Source organism: Rutilus rutilus (genome assembly GCF_951802725.1).
Source record: "Rutilus rutilus genome assembly, chromosome: 25".
Lineage (NCBI taxonomy): Eukaryota > Metazoa > Chordata > Actinopteri > Cypriniformes > Leuciscidae > Rutilus > Rutilus rutilus.
The window spans coordinates 26279201-26299259 of NC_140229.1; the positions used below are offsets into that span (position 1 = coordinate 26279201).

Consider the following 20059-nt stretch of genomic DNA (forward strand, 5'->3'; position numbering starts at 1 on the left):
GTGGAAACGGTTTGCATAGGTTAGATTATATTGCAATATTTCAAAATAATTATATGTATTATATGTGATATGTAGGCCAATCAGAAATCAAGTAATCAGAAGTGTCAACAAATTCAAATCAAGTAGATTTTTTGCTTTTGTATAAAATGTATTTCCACATATAAATTTGGCAAACTGAAATCAACATTAAAGCTTTCAAAAAATTACAGCAATACAAACGGTATAAAAACACAAATGCACCCATCATGTTTAAAAATACATTACAACATAAATAAAAGATCAAAAAACAACACTAAAGTAGAAAACAGAACTATCCTGAACAATAAATGAACATCTGTTTCAAGCGTGCCAACACATTATGACATACAGTACAATGATTTAAAATGACTTGGACAACATACAATATATTCAGTCAGTTTTAGAAAGAGTTTTTTAGGTGTAAACATAAGGTTCCTTCACACCGAACCAGAAATGTGTTCCTTTGAACTCAGTAGCCTATCATTTATAAAAGAGATCATTTACAATTATTAATCACTTTTAAGTCCCTTTGATTGATCTGCTTTGATTGTAATCCACAGAAAATTCATAAAATGTATATTTTACACAAATTGTTTTGTATTTTGGACATGTTTACTTGGTTGAGAATCTTGGAACTGTATGATATAAAACATCATTAGATAATAAAAGTTTATCGTGACAAACTTTGATGTTGGCTTGAGAAAGCCTTGACCCGAAAGTCTGAAGTAGTTTTAAAATTTGAGGGTTTTGAAGGCCATATAGTCTGTCATACATACAGAATCTCTGTATAAATTAAAACATAATCATGTTTCTACATGCTAAAAAAGTACAGTATAGAGAAACAGACAACAATCTCTCAAACAGTATGTTTGTGTGAGACATTAATATAGATCGACTGTTTCGCCCGTCATTTTAAAACCAGAGTAGATTATTCAGTATCTAAAACATTGCACATTATTAATAGTAAACCAATCTAAAGTCTCCCAAGATGAACCGTTCACAGTTTCCAGTTGAAGGCACACTCCTCGTCTCCTCATCACAGTGTTCGTCCGCGAGCTGCGGATCAAGAATATGTGCATTTCGACGTTGTGAGTTTCAGTGCACCCTTGTTGTGCAGACTTTTGAGCGTCCTGAACTCCAGTGGCATGCGGTGGGGACTCGCACTGGAAAAATACCGATATTTTAGTGTGTCATAGTAATGATACTTAACAGGATTTCCATCGGTGTCTTTTGGAAAAGGCCAGAATCCGTACAGGTGGATTTCATCACAGAAGCGTGTAGCCATGGTGTACATCAACAATCCAGTAGACGGTCGTTTGATATTTATCTTATTTGTAAGCCAGAACCTAAGAGATAAAAAAATACATTGTTAAGTATTAAGTGTAATAACATTTACATTATAATTATTAGGATGGTGGCTTGAATATTTCCGGTCGTAATGAAAAATATTTAAAATGTGTAATAGATCAGTACATTCAGTTCGTACATTTGTTTTAATCTGTTAAAGTCCCCCTGTAGTCAATCATTTTATCCCTTAAAACTCATCTTTGATCACCAAAATGACACGATTGCCTCATTTAGTATGCGCGGTTCTATGAATATGCAAATGAGCCCCGCCTCCACTCACTCACTCAGCTCAGAGATCGTTGACGATCACACGTTGATCTGATTGGTTACAAGGTAACTTGTGACGTCAGAAACACCAGCGATTTCAAACCGTGTTTTTGAGACTGTCTTTGGAGAAAATACTCAGCAATGGTGTCGCCTTATGAATTTACACATGGTTTGTCTTAAAGCATATTAAAAACACCGCATAGACGTATAAACAACATTAAAAACTAGATTTTTACCACAAGGGGACTTTAACCAAAAATGTTTCTACAGTATTGTGAAAAGTGACAGAACGTACTGCAAAGGAACATCCAGTAACAATGAAGCAGATACAGTTAACCGTAAAAGTTTGATATGTATATATTCTTTTCTTTCATATGCAATTGCCCTGGCAATTTTGAGAGGGGTCATGAAATGGGGAATCAAATTCTCCATGATATTTTGACATTTAGAGGTCATCAGGTCTTTACACATTACTACACTAACTAACTACTATAGCACTATAAAACATAAATCCCCTTTATATTCACGTTATTTATGTTGAAATATAAAAGTAGGCTACGTGCACATTATATTTGGAGTCCTCCACATGTGTTTTGCAGTATCAACGTTAATGATTCACAGATTAATTGCTTGATTATTTTGAAGTCAATAAAGGACAATTAATAATATTCCTACAAATTTACATTCTTAGTATAAATTCAAGACAACTGCCATATCAACCAGTGCAATATAAACAGAAGAATACCCAGTGCTCATTGAGGCATCTTACGTGAACGAAAGCTCAAATTTGGAAATTACTCGGAAAATGTTTGAACTTACAGAATTGCAATTCCAAGAATTTAAACACAGCTAATGCATTCTGGGAAGTGAAGTGTTCTTCCACCAAAATGAATCCAAAATGCATGACATATATCGGCCACCATATCAGTATCGGCCGAAATACAGTATGTTCATTTTTAATGTTATCGTTATCGACCCGATAAGAAAATTTGGCCGATATCTTAAAGCCGATAAATAATGTATTGTTTCCTTCAACAGACACTTCAGATGCGCACTGTTCGACATGATGGGTTTACATTTCTAGAAATATGATTGAAATCACTTTGAAAAGGAAGATACAGTAAAGTGCAACATGTGCAGCGCAAATCTGTCATATAGACTACATCAAATTATAATGAAAACACTACTGTAAAAGAAAGTTGGGAATTCTTTCCCAATATATCGTTTATCAGCTTTTAAATATAAAGAATTTTCATATCGCTGCATCCCTAAAACTATTTATTTACTTATTTATTTATAAACTTAAAAATTCTTTTATGAAATTTTATGAAATATATAAAATAACTACAACAACAAAGGGATGAAAACCTTCAGTATGTCTTGACAAACGTCTGATTTTCAATTTTCAATTACACTTCATTCCATATATATTTTAATTACAGTTCTCCACTTTTGAAACGTTACAACTCACCCTCGTACAGCATGGATAAAGCGGAGCGAAGGATAGGCCATGCGCACCCTCAGGCTGTGTTTGAGAACGAGCTGGTTGACGGTTTCGACGTGCCTCTCGCCGCCCTTCACCAAGAAGGCCGGGATCCAGAGCACGCTGCTGTTCAGCTGCTGTAAGCGCCGGATGAGCTTCCCCCGCTCCGCTTCATCCTGAAGACCACCGTACACCCGCGGGATCACTGAGGGGTTCATGGTGGTGAAGTCTGACCGCAAACCCACATCATCTGCAAAGTCCTCTAGAGGAGCGAGGTTACACCTGCGCAAGAACCAGAGAAAACAGGTGGAAAATAAGATTAGAGATATTACAGTTTAAGGAACAAACTTCCGCCTCACTTTATTTTATAAACACAGATGTCGGCTTCCGGTCTGAGCGGTGCCATGTGAGGACGTGTTTCTACCGAGCTCCACGCCAACACTATTAAGAAATACAGAAGCAGCAATTTAATGTAAATACCTTTAGTCACGCTCATTATTGAAGCCAATACGTCATAACAGGCTGGACAATTTGAACAAACGCTCGTTGAAAATGTCTAAAAACCCCCGAAAAGCGCCTGATACAAGGGTTAGCTCCAAGGCTAGCCCAGAGGCTAACGCTGTACAAGATGGTGTAACGTTACCTAACGCCGCACTTGACCGCGGACCCGGACATGAGGCCATCCTCCTAGCAATCGCCGAGTTGAGGACAGAATTGCTCACCAAAGCAGAGGCACAATCCGCTGAAATTCGAAATCAGGTTGACCAGCTAAGAGCAGAAATTAAACTAGCCAATGATAATGCTAACGCCAAGAGTGAAGCCCTAGATAAACGGGTAGTCGCCCTCGAGTCGGCAGCTGACAGCCACTCCGATCTGATTGCTGCTCTGGAGCGTGATATGGCTAACGTGCGGAGGGAGCTCGCGACCCAGAAAGCACGAAATGAGGACTTGGAGGCACGGTCGCGCCGCAATAACCTGCGTATTACTGGGATAAAGGAAGGACGGGAGGACGGGAAGCGCGCGACGGATTTTATATCTCATTGCCTGAAGGAGACGCTTGGTCTCGATAAGCCCCCTTTACTAGATCGGGCACACCGTACGCTGCGCGTGAGACCTGTTAACAGTGACCCGCCGAGAGGCTTCGTCATCAGATGCCATTATTACCAGGAGAAGGAGGAAATACTAAGGAAAGCTGGGCAGATGAAACAACTGACTACGGGGGACGGTGATAAGATCCGCATCCAACCAGACTACACACAAGCAGTGTCAAAGCAGCGGGCAGAGTTCAATGAAGTGCGGGGCCTGTTAAGGAGTTGTGAGGGAATCCGCTACGGCCTGTGGTACCCAGCGGAGCTGAGGATAACGACGTCAGATGGTGTGCGCAATAGCTTTAAAGACCCAAAACAGGCCAAGGATTTCATAATTGAAAACCTGAAGAGCGCAACCTAAAGATGTGACAGCGCAGAGTGACGTACTTTCCGTGGTTTCATACATCCTGTATAAAAAGGTATGTTGGATCAACGTTATCTGGACTACCATCTTGATAAAGACTTTATTTAAGCAAAGGGGATTTTAATATATCCAATCACCAGCTAAAGACCGTCAGCAAAGGCGCAAATTTACGACAAACTTTCTGTTTTGGGCTGATTTGGCTGTGAGAACACACAACGGGTTGATTTAACATGTGCACTTCCTTAAACTTAACTTAGAGCTTTTCTGTTCATTTTTGGCTAAATGCCGTGTTGGCATGACTGAACTGTTTGGAAATCCCATCGAACGTTAATGGTGCCCTATTGTGTCCAGTATGCACCAGTAGAAATTTAATTTTGTATTGGTTTTGTTTTTGAACTGTCGGGCCCTGCTAACTGACTGGTTGGCTCGGAGATTTTGTCTATGTTGGTTAAGGTTACTCATATAAAGTGGAATATAAATAAGGTACTAGATTGGACATGTACTGAGTGTGTACTATATTTGATTACAGTTAAGATTAGCTGCAACATGTTATTCTGTTATTAATATAGTTTTGGTGGGACTCGATCTCACGAGGTAAGCTTTGTCATGTTGTGCGTTAATGTACGACTGGGGGAGTATGCAGCCTTTCGTTTGGGGAGAGGCCAGCAATGGGGTTTTGTGAATAATGTGTTCGATTTTGTGTTTTTGTATTTTCTGTTGTTTTCATGTTTTTTTCATTTATTGGTTTCAATTGCACAATGTCTATACAGAGATCTGTCACTTGTGAATAGGCTTTACGATCAGGTTGTTTCTAGACAGGCTGCTGTTAGATCATTTCAGATATTAGAATATGGCGATCCCTAATTTTGGTGGTTTGGGGCGGGCAAACACTAAATTTACGAACTGGAATATTAAAGGGCTTAACCACCCAGTAAAACGTAGTAAGGTGTTTTCTCATTTATCGAAGCTGCAAACAGACATAGCATTCTTAACCGAGACACACCTGCTTGATAAGGATCACTCCAGACTTAAGAGAGGGGGTTTTTCCCAGATTTTTCACTCCAAATTTAACGCTAAATGCCGCGGTGCGGCCATTCTCATCCACAGGGAAGTGCAATTTGTACAGACAAAAATGATTCAAGATAAAGATGGTCGGTTTATTATTGTTCAAGGACATTTATTTAATTTACCAATAGTCCTGGCCTGCGTCTATGCTCCAAACTGGGATAATGCTAAATTTTTCACTGACTTTTTCTCACTTCTTCCAGAATTAAACAGTCACCAATTGGTCCTCGGGGGAGATTTAAACTGTGTTCTGGATCCCACTATGGACCGTTCTAGCGCTGCACCGAGAACACTTAGTAAATCAGCTGAGACTATTAATGCTTTTCTCCAAGCGTATGGGGTGGTTGATGCATGGAGATATAGAAATCCGGTTTCTAGACAGTATTCTTTTTTCTCTCCAGCGCATAATTCGTATTCCAGGATAGATTATTTTTTGCTGGACAAGAAACTCCTCCCCCTGCTGAGATCTAGCGAATACGATAGTATCGTTATCTCTGACCATAGCCCAGTAACAATGGTGCTTTGCTTTCCAGATAACGAGCCTCCACAACGCAACTGGAGACTTAACCCACATCTTTTGTCTGATGAAGATTTTGTTAATTTCCTATCCGCCCAAATTGACTTCTTTCTAGAAACAAACCAATCACCAGACACGAGCCACTCGAACCTGTGGGAGGCAATGAAAGCGTATTTACGTGGTCAGATCATATCTTATAATGTAAGCATGAACAGAAGACGGTCAGCCCGCCTTAATGAGTTGATTTCATTGATAAAGGACGTTGATCATAAAAATTCTGAAGCTCCATCTGCGGCTCTGTGTAAAGAGAGAATAGGTTTGCTAACAGAATTCGATACTCTCTCATCTGGAGTAGTTGAGGTGCTCTATCTTAAATCTCGTCAAGAATTTTACGAGCATGGGGAACGAGCCAGCAAACTACTAAGCCATCAGTTAAAGCAATCCGCAGAGGCTGGATTTATAGCAGAGATTAACACTCCAGAAGGGATAACCACAGATCAAAAAAGCATAAATAAACAATTTAGAAAATTTTATGAAGACCTCTATACCACTGAAAATTGTGATAGCACTAAGTTAGCTCAGTTTTTCGATGGTCTCGAGATCCCAACCGTAGGCCGGCAGGACAGGGCAGATCTTGATAGCAACATTTCAGCAGCCGAAATTGATCGGGCAATAAAAAAAATGAAGAGCGGTAAAGCTCCGGGGCCGGATGGCTTCCCTATTGAATTTTTTAAAAAATTCTCATTTAAACTAACCCCTCTTTTAAAAAATGTGTATACCGAGGCATTAGAGCGCGGGACTCTCCCTCCTACAATGACCCAGGCCACTATCTCAGTCCTTCTTAAGAAAGGAAAGGACCCTCTGAAATGTGAGTCATTTCGGCCTGTGAGTCTACTCTGCTGCGATTACAAAATCTTGACCAAGGTTTTGGCTAGTAGATTGGAGTCTGTTATGCATACAGTGATACATCCAGATCAGACTGGTTTTATTACTGGGCGGCAGCTTTTTGGCAACATACGAAGGCTTTTTAATATTATTTACTCCACGGAAACTCCACCTACAGCAGAGGTTTTGCTCTCCCTCGACGCTCACAAAGCATTTGACCGGATTGAGTACGAGTATCTTTTTACAACTCTGGGGAGGTTTGGTTTTGGACCGGCTTTTTGTTCGTGGATAAGGATCCTGTATGCTACCCCGCAGGCCTCCGTCCGTACTAATAAAATAATCTCCAACTATTTTCCTATAGGTAGGGGGACAAGACAGGGCTGTCCATTGAGCCCACTTCTGTTTGACCTCGCCATTGAACCACTGGCGGTTGCACTTAGGAGTGCCAAGGAGCTCACGGGTGTTGTCAGGGGGGGGCAAAATCATAAACTGTCTCTATATGCGGATGACCTGATACTGTACTTGTCCGATCCTTGCACCTCTATTCCTAAGGCATTAGAAATTATCTCTAATTTTGGAGAGATTTCAGGCTACAAAATCAACCTTACTAAGAGTTTGCTCTTCCCTATTAACGACCAGGCTCGGCAGATGTCATTTGAGGCATATCAACTAAAAGAAACCCGCGACACTTTTACTTATCTTGGCGTTTCAGTAACCAGCAAATACAGGGATTTATTTAAGCATAACTTTAAACCAGCCCTGGAAAGGGCCAAACAGGACCTTTCCCGTTGGTCAGCGCTGCCTATATCACTTGCCGGCAGGGCTAATTCTGTCAAGATGATAATTATGCCCAGGTTCTTATTTTTGTTTCATACAATACCTGTTTTTATCCCAAAGTCTTTTTTCAAAGAGCTAGATAAATCTATATCTACCTTTATCTGGAACAAGACCATCCCACGAATAAGAAGGTCACATCTGGAGAAACGGAAAGAGGCGGGAGGCTTAGCACTACCAAATTTTTTACAATATTACTGGGCAGCTAATATTTTTAAACTAATATACTGGGTTTCTGCGTCTTACGAGGGGGGTGGGCCTGTGTGGGTTGAAATGGAGCAACATTCCGCTCATCCGGTGTCCTTACCTTCTTTAGTATGTGCGCCATTGCCACTCAGCAAGCAGCGCCTTACAAATAACCTTATTGTGAGCGGCTCACTCAGAATATGGGCCCAATTCAGGACCCACTTCAAACATAGACAGGCTATGTCCTCTCTCCCAATCTCGGCCAACGCACTCTTTCCACCCTCACTCATGGATACAGCATTTAAGTCATGGTTCAGGAATGGTCTGAAACGGGTGAAAGATCTTTTTAAGGATGGTGTGTTCATGTCATTTGAGCAGCTGGTAAATGAGTATAATATCCCCAGTTCGCATTATTTCAGGTATCAGCAGGTGCGTGTCTTTGTTCGGAAACATTTCCCTTCCTTTCCGCTACTCTCGTCAAATAATTGGATAGAGGAGTGGTTGGAGGGGGATCTAAATCAAAGAGGAGGAGTGAGTAGATTATACGAGGATATTCAGATGATCGCCTCGCCGTCACTTAGTCATATTAGGACAGGATGGGAGGGGGAACTAGGATTTGGACTGTCGGACGTTTCCTGGCAAAGCGCAATTAAAAGAATACATTCAACTTCGATCTGTATTAGACATGGTTTGCTGCAGTTTAAGGTGCTCCACAGGCTTCATCTATCTAGGAGTAAGCTTGCCAGGATATATCCAGATGTTGACCCGATTTGCTCCCGATGCCGTCAGGCTCCGGCTACCCTCTGTCATATGTTCTGGGCTTGCCCAAAGTTGATACAGTTTTGGTCTTTAATTTTTGACACTTTTTCTTACATTTGTGACAGAGAGATAAGCCCTGCTCCTGAAATCGCAATATTTGGTGTGACCCCTGCTGGGATGGCGATATCTGGTGCACAATCAGACGCCATTGCGTTTTCATCTCTATTGGCCAGACGTCTTATTTTGCGCAATTGGAAGTCAGATATGCCTCCCACACACAGGCGCTGGGTTGAGGATGTAATGGCACACCTGAAACTTGAGAAGTTGAAACACACGATCAGGGGTTCAACCCAGAGATTTTATACGGTCTGGCAGCCATTTCTGGATTATTTTAATTTACAATTTCCTGCGGGAAACACTGGGACATAATTGATTCACAGGCTCTGTAACTCTGTAACGTGTCAGTTTTTATTTTATTTTATTTATTTATTTATTTATTTATTTATTTTTTTTTATTATTATTTTTTTTTTTTTTTATTACTATTTTATTTTGGTTATTGTCATTTACTATTGTGTATGTTGGGGTTACTGTATGGGGACTTGTTAATTGTTTATAAGTGTTTACAATTGAAAACCCAATAAAAATATTTGAATAATAATAAACACAGATGTCTCTGCTTTTTAATAACGTGGACTGAGGCGACGGAGCATCTGAAAAATCCCATTCAACCATGTGAAACTTAAAGGGTTATTCATCCAAAAATGAAAATTATCCCATAATTTCCTGACCCTCAAGAACGAAAGTCTTACGGGTTTGGAACGACATGAGGGCGAGTAATTAATGACAGAGTTTTAAGTTTTGGGTGAACTAATCCCTAAATTATATCCTGGCTCTTCCCAGCTTTGTAATGGAATTGAATAGTGCCAAAGTTTTTGAAGCTCCAAAAAGCACATCCATCATTAAAGTAATCCACGCGACTCCAGGGTTAATAAAGGCCTTCTGAAGCAAAGCCATGGGATTTTGTAGGAAAACGTACGGAGGTGAGAAATGGCGAATGTGGAAGCGCAGAGGATAGAGCAAAACAAAATGGCAGTCATGAATGTGAAGTCTAAAATGGGAAGATTTTATGAGAGGATTTCGATATAAGAGAAGAGCTATGTCAGGTCAGAGGTCATCCTTCCGCCTGAACTCGACTCTCTTGTGGAAAAGTGAGTGTGAGGAGATTTGAAGGAAAGATTATCTGTGAATTACTTCAAATTCAAGTTTGTTCCTCACACAAAGCTATAGTTTGGCTTCTGAAGACTTGAATCATAGAGCACAAGTTGTACATACTACTTTTATGGTGAATTTGTTGTTGTTAAATAAAACTTAATCCTTTTCATTAATAAAAAAAAAAAAAAAAAAAACTAGAAAGAAATAAAATATAAAAATGTAAACTTATTTTATTTCAGTTGGCCAAGGCAACAAGTTGAAGTACAAAAAAACCCCATTATATATATATATATATATATATATATATATATAAATACACACACACACACACACACACAGACAGACACACATTTTAAAATGGCAAAAGCACAACAAAATTACTAAACCTTTGTTAAAAAAAAAAAAAAAACCTTCCAAATAAAATCTAATTATTAAAAAGAAATCTAAATATTACAAAATCTACAATAGTATGTCAATAATACTAACATAATGACATGATTGTGTTTATTTTGGGGTGAATATTAGGCATGTGAAGTTTCTAAATGACGTTGAGCTTTTGTCCCTGGTTCAGGTTTCCAAAAATGTGATTTAAGGTGAAGACGGTGAAAACACGGATACAGTGAGAGATGCATGACCATTTAGACCCTAATAGACTCTGCCTTACCAGAAGACGGTAATGATTCAATTACTGCAAAGAAGGAAATACATTACCGTATAACAAAATCATGCTTGTCTATTTCCTTCCCACATCCGCTCTTTAGGAGACTGCCCGCGTTTCCCACCACAGCACATGTTCTGAACCTCTTGTTCTTCAGAGGAGAGACTTCGGGAAGTAAACTGTACAGGGTCTGAGAAACATTGAAGGTCTTGCGTCTGTCCAGAACGTAGTGGTATGTGTCGCCCGGTTTAAAACTGCTCTTGAGAACAGACACGTCTCTCTCCGCATCCAAGAAGCGAAGTATGTCCTTCCTTTCCATGTGTTGAAACAGATAAAAAAGGAAAAGATTACAGGCTAATACTGATATTTCTCATTAGTTCATATCCATACCAGCTTGAAAAAGCATTCACCAAAAGTGAACCAATAATGTCATGCTCTGAGAAAGTGATAGAGTAGACAATCTGATTTGTGACACAGCCTGAATCATAAGCACATCATGTTGATTCATTTGGCCAGAGATGAACTGGTCCTGGTTTTTTCCAAGTCTTTTCCTCCATTTCTGTCACTGATGGAGTTTGGGTTCGTCACTGTCGCTTGTTTAGTTGAGGACACTTAATATTCAGCAGTATTATTGATCTGACTGTTGGATGAGAACTGAACTGAGCGGTTTTCTCCAGAGCTGCTTTATAGATGAACTGAACCCATTTCATAATTGATGATCTGTACAGAGTTATTGAACTGAACTGAATCAACATCAAGATCCATCTTTGGTCCAGTCAGATGTCCTACTCCCTGCATGATATCACTGCTCATAAACTTACGCCATTAATCCTGGTGTAAATCCGGGATGAACCTCAAGAATGCTTTGTTTTGATGTTATAGACTTCTGGACACTAAGAGGGACTCATCCCTCTCAACTCAGCCTATGATTAACGTACAAGTATCACATTAAGCACATTTTTAGATGACCAAACAAAACCTTTTTTATATAGTGCAGGTTCCTCACCTGATCATGGTCACAAGGGTGGCATTAAGCCTCCAATCCACTCCCAGGTCACTCAGATCACTGACACCATTGCCGAGAGGCGTCTCGGAGCCGTTGGCCATCAGTCGAGTGCTGCTCGCCCTCGAGTTCCTGTTCAGACAGAAGCAGGGTCTGGTTTAGTAACTCCAGCATATGCACCAGTACTGAGGCTAGCATTGGGTTCAATACTGTGCTCATGTAGTCAAACTCATTCATACAGTCTGATAGCAGAAACATGTAGTGTACTAGTACCCGTCCGTCACACTATCAGCGAGTATCCAAATAAAGGCCAGCACTGCCAATATATTATTCATCAATATATTAGGGGTTGAACAGACTAGTTGACTTTAATGGTCTGGCATGATGCTTTAAGCTTGACGTCGAGTCGACTAGTCGCTGATCATTCATGGCCTATAGAGGGCGCAACAGGATAAGAAATTATCAATTCAATTTCTTACGCTCTGTTTCAGTTAAAATGACAAATAAATGCATACTCAGCAGGGCCGTGCACAGGGGGGTGGCCCGGTGGCTAGAGCCACTGCCCCTCTGCCCTCATCGACTGAGGTGCCCCTCTTCCCCACCCCCACCACTCCGCCCCGCTCAAAGCATTTAGCTGATTCCGCTAAACCGCTCCAGGTTTTCCCACTCACTCCGCAGCATCACTCACTGTATAGGAAGGTATGCTATACCTTTTACGCATTAAAAGGTAGGCTATGCAAGACAGTGGTTGAATCTGCGAAATTAGTCTTTTTTTTTATTTAATTTTTTTATTTATGTCGGTAATGTTTTGCTCTTGGTCTTCTACTAGTGCTAACAACTTGTACAACATATCCATGTTCTTAGAATTAGCTGCTTGTCTAATCAAATTATTGTACTCTCGATCAGATCTTATACAAATAATTTTCTGTTGTTGGCACACTTTGTAGACAAGGTAAACTGGGTAAACCAAGCCCTGGGTATTTTTGAGAAAATGAAAGCTCAGACGGGCGAATCTAGAATCTTCCCCTTATGTCGTCATAAGGGGAAAGGTTACCTCCCCTTTCTCTTCTATGCCTTGGCCCGCCCATGAGAATAATGAGCTGCGTGAGCGCGATATTGGTTTTTCCTCGAGAGACATCATGGCTTGCAAACGAGCGCAGCATGGCAGTTGCTCAGTGTTTGGATGTACAAATGAACACAAAAGTATTTTTTTAGTTCCTTCATCCGAGCCTCTGAAGAACCAGTGGGTTATGTTAATTTCTGATGTGTAATTGTTCAGATAATCTCTCTCAAAATCGTTCAATACTGTTTATGCATCAGTAAATCAAGCCAGTGACTAAACGATCAACTTCACGTCGTTTCTTAGTAGGATGAAAATAATCTTACTTAAACTGTGATTAATATATATACAGAAAGTGATCAAAGAACAATCCCTTTCCAATCGCCCAAGCTGTCAATCACACAGCGCGAGTTTATCTGGACACTTGCCAAAACTCATTATGAAATCAATGACGCTGTTACGCTGCACAACAAAGCTCTTACTGTACTTACCTCATGTTTGCATTGGTGAAAGCATTAGTGAGAGTGCAGAAACTGTTGCAATGATAAGATCTTCATTCACGCGATCAACAGGCTGTCATCTGCTCAATGCTCATCACTGCAACCTTTTATGTGATGGGAATAGATCTAAATACTTAAAAACTTCTTATGATTCGTTAATCCCGATAGCTGTAATGGTAAAAACGTATAATAGCTGTAATAGTAAAAGTATTCGAGAGAGTTCCACATGTAATGCTAGCTATTTCATATGCAAGCATGTCAGCCAATCACAGCAGTTGGCGTTTACACTGAAGTCTCACAGCAGTGGCCGTTTACACTGAAGTCTTACAGCCAATCACAGCAGTGGGCGTTTACACTGAAGTCTCACAGCCAATCACAGCAGTGGCCGTTTACACTGAAGTCTTACAGCCAATCACAGCAGTGGGCGTTTACACTGAAGTCTCACAGCCAATCACAGCAGTGGGCGTTTACACTGAAGCCTCACAGTCACAGCCAATCACAACAGTGGGCGTTTACACTGAAGTCTCACACAGACACGCCCCTTCAAACAGAGTGTTCAAATCAGAGGCTAAAATCAGGCTAGGAAATATGCCTTTTATTTCTAAATTATTACAACTTTTGATCTTAAAAACATACTAACATTATAAGGGCACCCCAGGAAACATTCTAAAATAATAAAATAATCCATGCAATGGGACCTTTAAGATCTTTTAGGACATGGTACCAAATAGAAAGGTTTTGCTGTAAAAGGAAAAGGTAAATACCAAAATGTAAAACGGTAAATAGTTTCTGTTATTATCACCAATGTGTAATTGTGAATCATAAAAAATGACATTTTTTATGTGAATCATAAAAAAAAGGTTATCAAGATCTTTCAGGACATGGTACCAAATAAAAAAAGTGTTGCTATAAATGGAACAGGTAAATATAAAAATGTAAGACAGCAAATAGTTTATGTTATTATCAGCAATGTGTAATTGTGATGTTCTATCAAAACATCTACAATAAAGTCTAAAATGTATTTGAGCGTGTGCTGTCTTCTCTTTTAATTGTATATTTTGTAATAACTGGATAATTTATGTTAACAAGCAACCACCCCCTTAGTGGCCCTTTTTTTGTTTTAGGCCACTGCCCCTCAAAATGTCTGTGCACGGCCCTGATACTCAGAGAGCGCTCCACAAGATACGTCTGATTTTGCCATCTGGATGCTCAACATTGATCACGTGAATGCACGTTTTACACAGCTTATTGTACAGGCCGTTCTAAACTGCTGCTGCATTACGCACACACACAGAGAGACACACACACACACACACACACACACACACACACACACACACACACACACACACACACACACACACTGTGTTTATTTTAAACATTGAGCCACTTCCTGATTACTAGGGCCAAACACAATGACCTCAGTTTTATCGTCATTTAATTTATAAAAGTTTGCAGCCATCCAGGCTTTGATGTCCTGTAGACAGGCCAATAAATGATTGATAATGTTCATGTTCATGTTCGACTGTCTCACTGGAAGATCTGAGTGTCGTCCGCATAACAGTGGAGGGATACATTGTATTTTCAGAAGATGGATCCTAAAGGCACACTGTAAAAAGTGTTCACTTCACTTCACTTCACTTCAATTTTTTTTAGTAAACGCGTTGCCTTAAAATGATTAAGTAACTAAACTTAATGATTAATTGAAAATATTAAATTATGTGAACTTGACAATCCCACATCACGATTAAACATGAAGTTTATTTACTTAATTTTAAGGCAACGGGTTTCCTAAGTCAACTGATCCCTTTTTACAGTGCAACATGTAGAGAGGAAATAATATTGGTGCAATAATGGAAAAGCCTGTTTAAAAAGGCGTGGTGGCAAAACATCAGCCTTAGAGGAAGAGGGTTTGAGATGAACAGTGTCAGCCAGAGCTGAAGGAGATGTAGACTGAAAGACTCTCCACTCAGTAACACTACAGGTTGAGGGTACAGCCGCCGGTAATTGCGGTATATTGGAGTGTAGAGCAGCAATTTTCCCATTGAAAAAGTGAAGAAAATCTTCTCAGAGGGATCTGGGTACAGACTTTGAGCAGGGTTAATAACTGAATTTATAGTAGCAAATAGAATTTTAAGCTTATTTGCATTACGAGAGATCACATCAGAATAAAGTTTATGTTTTGCATCTCTCGAAGACTTCTGAAATGCTAGCAGAGATTCTCTAAAGATGTCATAGTGAACCTGTATTCTGTATTTTTTTCCATCTCCTTTTCACTTGCGGAGTATGTTTTCTAAGAGTACGGACCGTTTCATTTAACCATGGCCAAGAATTTGGCTTACAATTCATAGCTTTAAAAGAAGCAATAGAGTCCAAATTTTCAGACCAGGTGGAATCAAATTGCTTCAGATGTTCATCAACATTTAAAGGAGCTGTATGTAAGAAATCTATTTCAATGAATCATAAAATGGCCCTGATATGTCACTAGACATTAAGAAATCATGTTCATTTCAAATACTTATATCACTGACAACAGTAGTCCGGCCAGGATATTGTCATTTAAAAGTGAAGTTGCAGCCCTCAACTGATGTTGATGTTGTCATGTTGTGTTTTGGCCTGAAGCGCCACCCTCCACCTATCTACCAATCACGAAGTCAGTAGTGTTTTCGGCATCCGGGTTGCCAGCTCAGCTCTAGTTACCACAGCTGCAGCTACAAACGTTCCTGCTGGATCCTGCAGCCTATCTGGCAACCTCGAGTCAGGGGGGAGGGGGAGGGGATACACCGCTCTACAGTAATTCGAAAGTGATTGCAGTACCAGTTTTGGCCACAATCTTACATACGGCTCCTTTAAAGAGATCGAAAAAGTTTCAGATAAAGTAGATTCACAATGACTTCTATATTACTCTGCAAACTCAACATTAGTCGTAGCGGTTATTTTTCTGATCCACTTTTTTTTTGACAGTGGCCTCAGTTCCTTACAAATGTATACATTGAAAAACACCTTTTTTTAATCAAAAAATAAATAAAAATACTTCATCAAATCACAGTGTCCTGAATGTGCAAGTTATATGATAAAACCAGATCTAATATATGGCCCAACTTTAACCCATTGTCTCAGATCAAAAGAGTCGATCAAATTCAGAAACTATCGTGGCCACAGCATAGGTGTACATTAAGATCAAACTGTGTAGGGAAGCTGCCACGTGCAAGTCACACGCAATCGCTCGCTCTCTCACTAATGCATTCATATAAATGTAATCTGGTAACACCAGATAATAATGACTTAATGTATTTTTATTGACTAACGTTAACAAAGATTAACAAATACAGTAACAAATGTATTGCTCATGGTTAGTTAATACATTAACTAATGTTAACTAATGAACCTTATACTATACTTCTACTTTATCTGTATCTGATTTAGAACGAGCAGAAATCTGTGAGAAATGTAATGACCCAAAGACAAAAGAACTGATAAAATAAGATGTTATGTAGGAGCGCTGTGTCGTATGCCATATCTGTGCACAAGGCAACCCGCGTTCGAGTCTCAGCTCGAGGTTCAGGCTTATTTGTTCATCAATGATGTCATCACCGACTAGTCGACGTCGACTCGACTTTCAACACATAAATGTCGACTTAAAAAAAATCTGAAATCGTTTAACCCCTTCGATATAACATAACTGAATTACCCGTAGCAGATCCAGACAGGTGGAGCCGGGGAGGGGTGGAGGGTTTCTGAAAGCGCTGCACTGCTATGGCAAATGCTGACCAAGTATTTGAAGGTTGAGCAGCGAGCTCATTGGCTACTGATACAGCAGGAACCAATCAGCTGTGCCCTACAGAGAATGATGTGATCACAAGCAGACTGAGTTAAGGACCTGTCAGCCTGCGCCATCTAGAGTTTCTAGACTCTAACTTTGTATTAATTTCATTCACTTTTCCTGTGTTCTTGTTTTGTTTCTTTATACTGATTTTGCACATCAGTTATTTTAGTATAGTTGATATACTATGTATAATAGTTTTTGCTAATCATTTGAATTAGATTATATTGTTTATATATATATATATATATATATATATATATATTTTATAGTTTTAATTTTATTTAAAGTTTTAGTAATTTTATTGTGTATTTTTGCCATTATATATCATCTCTATAAGTTAGACATAAGTCGACACCATTGCTGAGTGTTTTCTCCTTAAAACTGCAGTGAACCAAAGACAATCAGATCAACGTGTGATCGTGGGATCTCGTGTGAGAGAGGGATCTCTGGAGCTGAGTGAGTGGAGGCGGGGCTCATTGCATTCATAGAACTGCACATACTAAATAAGGCAAGGGTGTCGAGTTACATTCAAGTTATTTTAAGGCATGAAGAATATTTTTTTCAAGGAATTTTTTTTTCATTTTGGTGATCAAAGAAGAGTTTTTAAGGGATTAAATTATTGACTACAGGGGGACTTTAAGCTTTAGTTTTCAGTAGTTCAACTAACAAAAATGCCGCCATGGCTACTAGATGAACTTGTTAACTTTCAGTTTTTTACTTCAGTATTTCAAGTAGTGAAAGTAGTAGTTTTAGTTTCAGTTTTAGCTAACAATAAGAACCCTGCACATCTGTTTCTTGTTCTCACTATCCAGCAGTACATGTTTAAAGCTCTCTGTTTCAGTTGTCTTGTTTTCCTTTGTCTATGTTTTTGTAAGATGCTGTTATATTCTTTGGATCCCCGTGTTCCTGAGTCTTGTTTTAGTTAATAAATTCAGCTTGCGTTTAGATCCACACCTCTGATTCTGCTTCATCCGTTACAGCGTTACACTGCAAAAAGTGATTTTCTGACTCAGTGGTTTTGAGTTTTTCAGTACAAATATCAAAACATTTTTGAATCAAGATACTTGTGAAGCAATGGGGTAACAAAAATAAACTTTATTTTATTTTTAATTTAATTTTTTGCTAATGATTTTACACAGAAACATGATTTTAAACAGAAACAACACATTCTTCTGGAACTTTTCACTGAAAAGAGAACAAATTATTTTCATAATTTTTTTGTGAGGGAATAAAAGTTACTGTAAACACGATTTTGTTTGAATGTACAAATCTGCAATTTGCAAATGAGCAGACTGTCTCTGCACAAATGCCAAAAGATTTGTATCTCGTAAAATCAAATCGAAACTCAACTTCAGATGCAGTTGACATTTACTGTGGGGGTTTTTCTACTTCTGTTTCTAAAACCATGTGCAACAACTCTGCATGAGACAAAGGAAACCACATCTAATGAGCAAAACCTGTCTGCTGTCCTCTCACTTACCTGACAACACATAACTCTCACACACACGCACGTACGTACGCACGCACACACACGTCAGAGCCGAATCACAAACAAAGTAGCCTATATTTCGAAATGTGTATGATGTTTTGGCACAGATAAAAGCCATCAACTCATGATCTGTTGTGAAAAACTAAAATTGCCCCAATGCAGCGCATGTAAAGCGAAGCATATCAGCAAGTATGAACTTGACCACATTTTTTTCAGTTCCTGAAACAAAACAAGAGCAAGTTCTTCAGTGAATAAGACCTTGCTATTTAAAACATTCAGTTCAAATTAACGCATTACATAATTTCAAAAGCCCCCCCAAAAATTATTATTTTATCATTTTTTTATTTGGTATTATAATACTTGATCTACTTCAGCAAGGATTTGAAAAGACACGCAAGTCAATGACAGGAAAGAGTATCAAAAAAAGAAAAAAATATATTTTTAGCTACGTAGGCCCTGAAAAAAAGTATGCTTTACCATATTTTTGCTTAAACAATATACTTTAAATGGCACTTCTTTGAATGAAGTGCAAACTGATTGTAATGTGTGATGTTTTCACACACGTTATTGCATGTTATTTTTAATTTAATGAAACTGCATTATATTTTAAATGCATAAAAAGTAAGGCCTTTTGACCTACTTAAGTTTAAGTACATCTGTAATTTCATAATTACTTCTATTGTCTTTGAAATAAGGTTCAAGTGCTGAATGTACTGAGAAACATTTATTTATAACTATATACTTCATAAAATATACTTTAATGTAACTTCTTTGAAACTTTTATGTAATGTTATTAAAACATAATGATTTAAAATGTCATTTATGGTATGCCTTCTTTTAATGTGCCATTATTACAAGTGCACTTTTTAAAACAGTCATGAAAGTGTACTCTGTTAAGTGACTTAATCATTAATATTACATTATCTGCAATTATATATATATATATATATATATATATATATATATATATATATATATATATATATACACACACATACACATATACAGTATATATATATATAGGCCTAATTTTCAGATTTGAAATTACAAAATGCACATCCAATACAATTAAGTGCACTTCTTTTTCACAAGGGGTGTAAGAATAAAATGGCCTTTTCAACTAAAACAAAAGAAGACTGTGACTCGATCTAATTAAACCGAGGCGGAACAACGGTATGGCACACGAACTGAAGTTTACGATACAAATGAATAAATAGATCAGCATAAATGAATGCCTAGTTCATAGAGACACGTATAGACTTGAATTAGACTTCGCCGTTCATTAGATCAGCAGTAACAGCAGAAGAGCCCTTACCCTGTCAATCCAGTTTTCTGATGCACTTCATTTCTGACAATATCTGTCGTTTTGTAGAATATCACCAGAACGCTTATGGCGCATATCGTCCAACATTTCCGTGTAAACCGCATTTTGCACATCAATATATTTCTGAAGATGAGAAGAAAACAGTCGAGTCCTCTGTAGCGGCTACACGCCCA

General features: G+C 38.8%; 1 protein-coding gene across 1 annotated transcript; it reads right to left on the reverse strand.

Moving 5' to 3' along the window:
• Positions 1-133: 133 nt before the first annotated feature.
• Positions 134-20059, reverse strand: st8sia4 (ST8 alpha-N-acetyl-neuraminide alpha-2,8-sialyltransferase 4). The gene is made up of 5 exons (XM_084401458.1): positions 19878-20059; positions 11691-11819; positions 10738-10995; positions 3104-3397; positions 134-1364 (listed from the first exon to the last, which is right to left on the reverse strand). Exons 1-5 carry the CDS (start codon positions 19997-19999, stop codon positions 1082-1084), a joined length of 1086 nt encoding a protein of 361 aa, XP_084257584.1. The 5' UTR covers positions 20000-20059; the 3' UTR covers positions 134-1081.

What these genes read in the sequence shown, in the direction of transcription:
- st8sia4 (XM_084401458.1), bottom strand. Translation starts at nt 19,999, where the DNA reads ATGTGCAAAATGCGGTTTACACGGAAATGTTGGACGATATGCGCCATA. An exon ending in AAGCATGATTTTGTTATACG is followed by an intron (nt 3,398 to 10,737) that starts GTAATGTATTTC and finishes GTTCTTGCGCAG; the next exon opens with GTGTAACCTCGCTCCTCTAG. An exon ending in TTTATCCATGCTGTACGAGG is followed by an intron (nt 1,365 to 3,103) that starts GTGAGTTGTAAC and finishes TTTATCTCTTAG; the next exon opens with GTTCTGGCTTACAAATAAGA.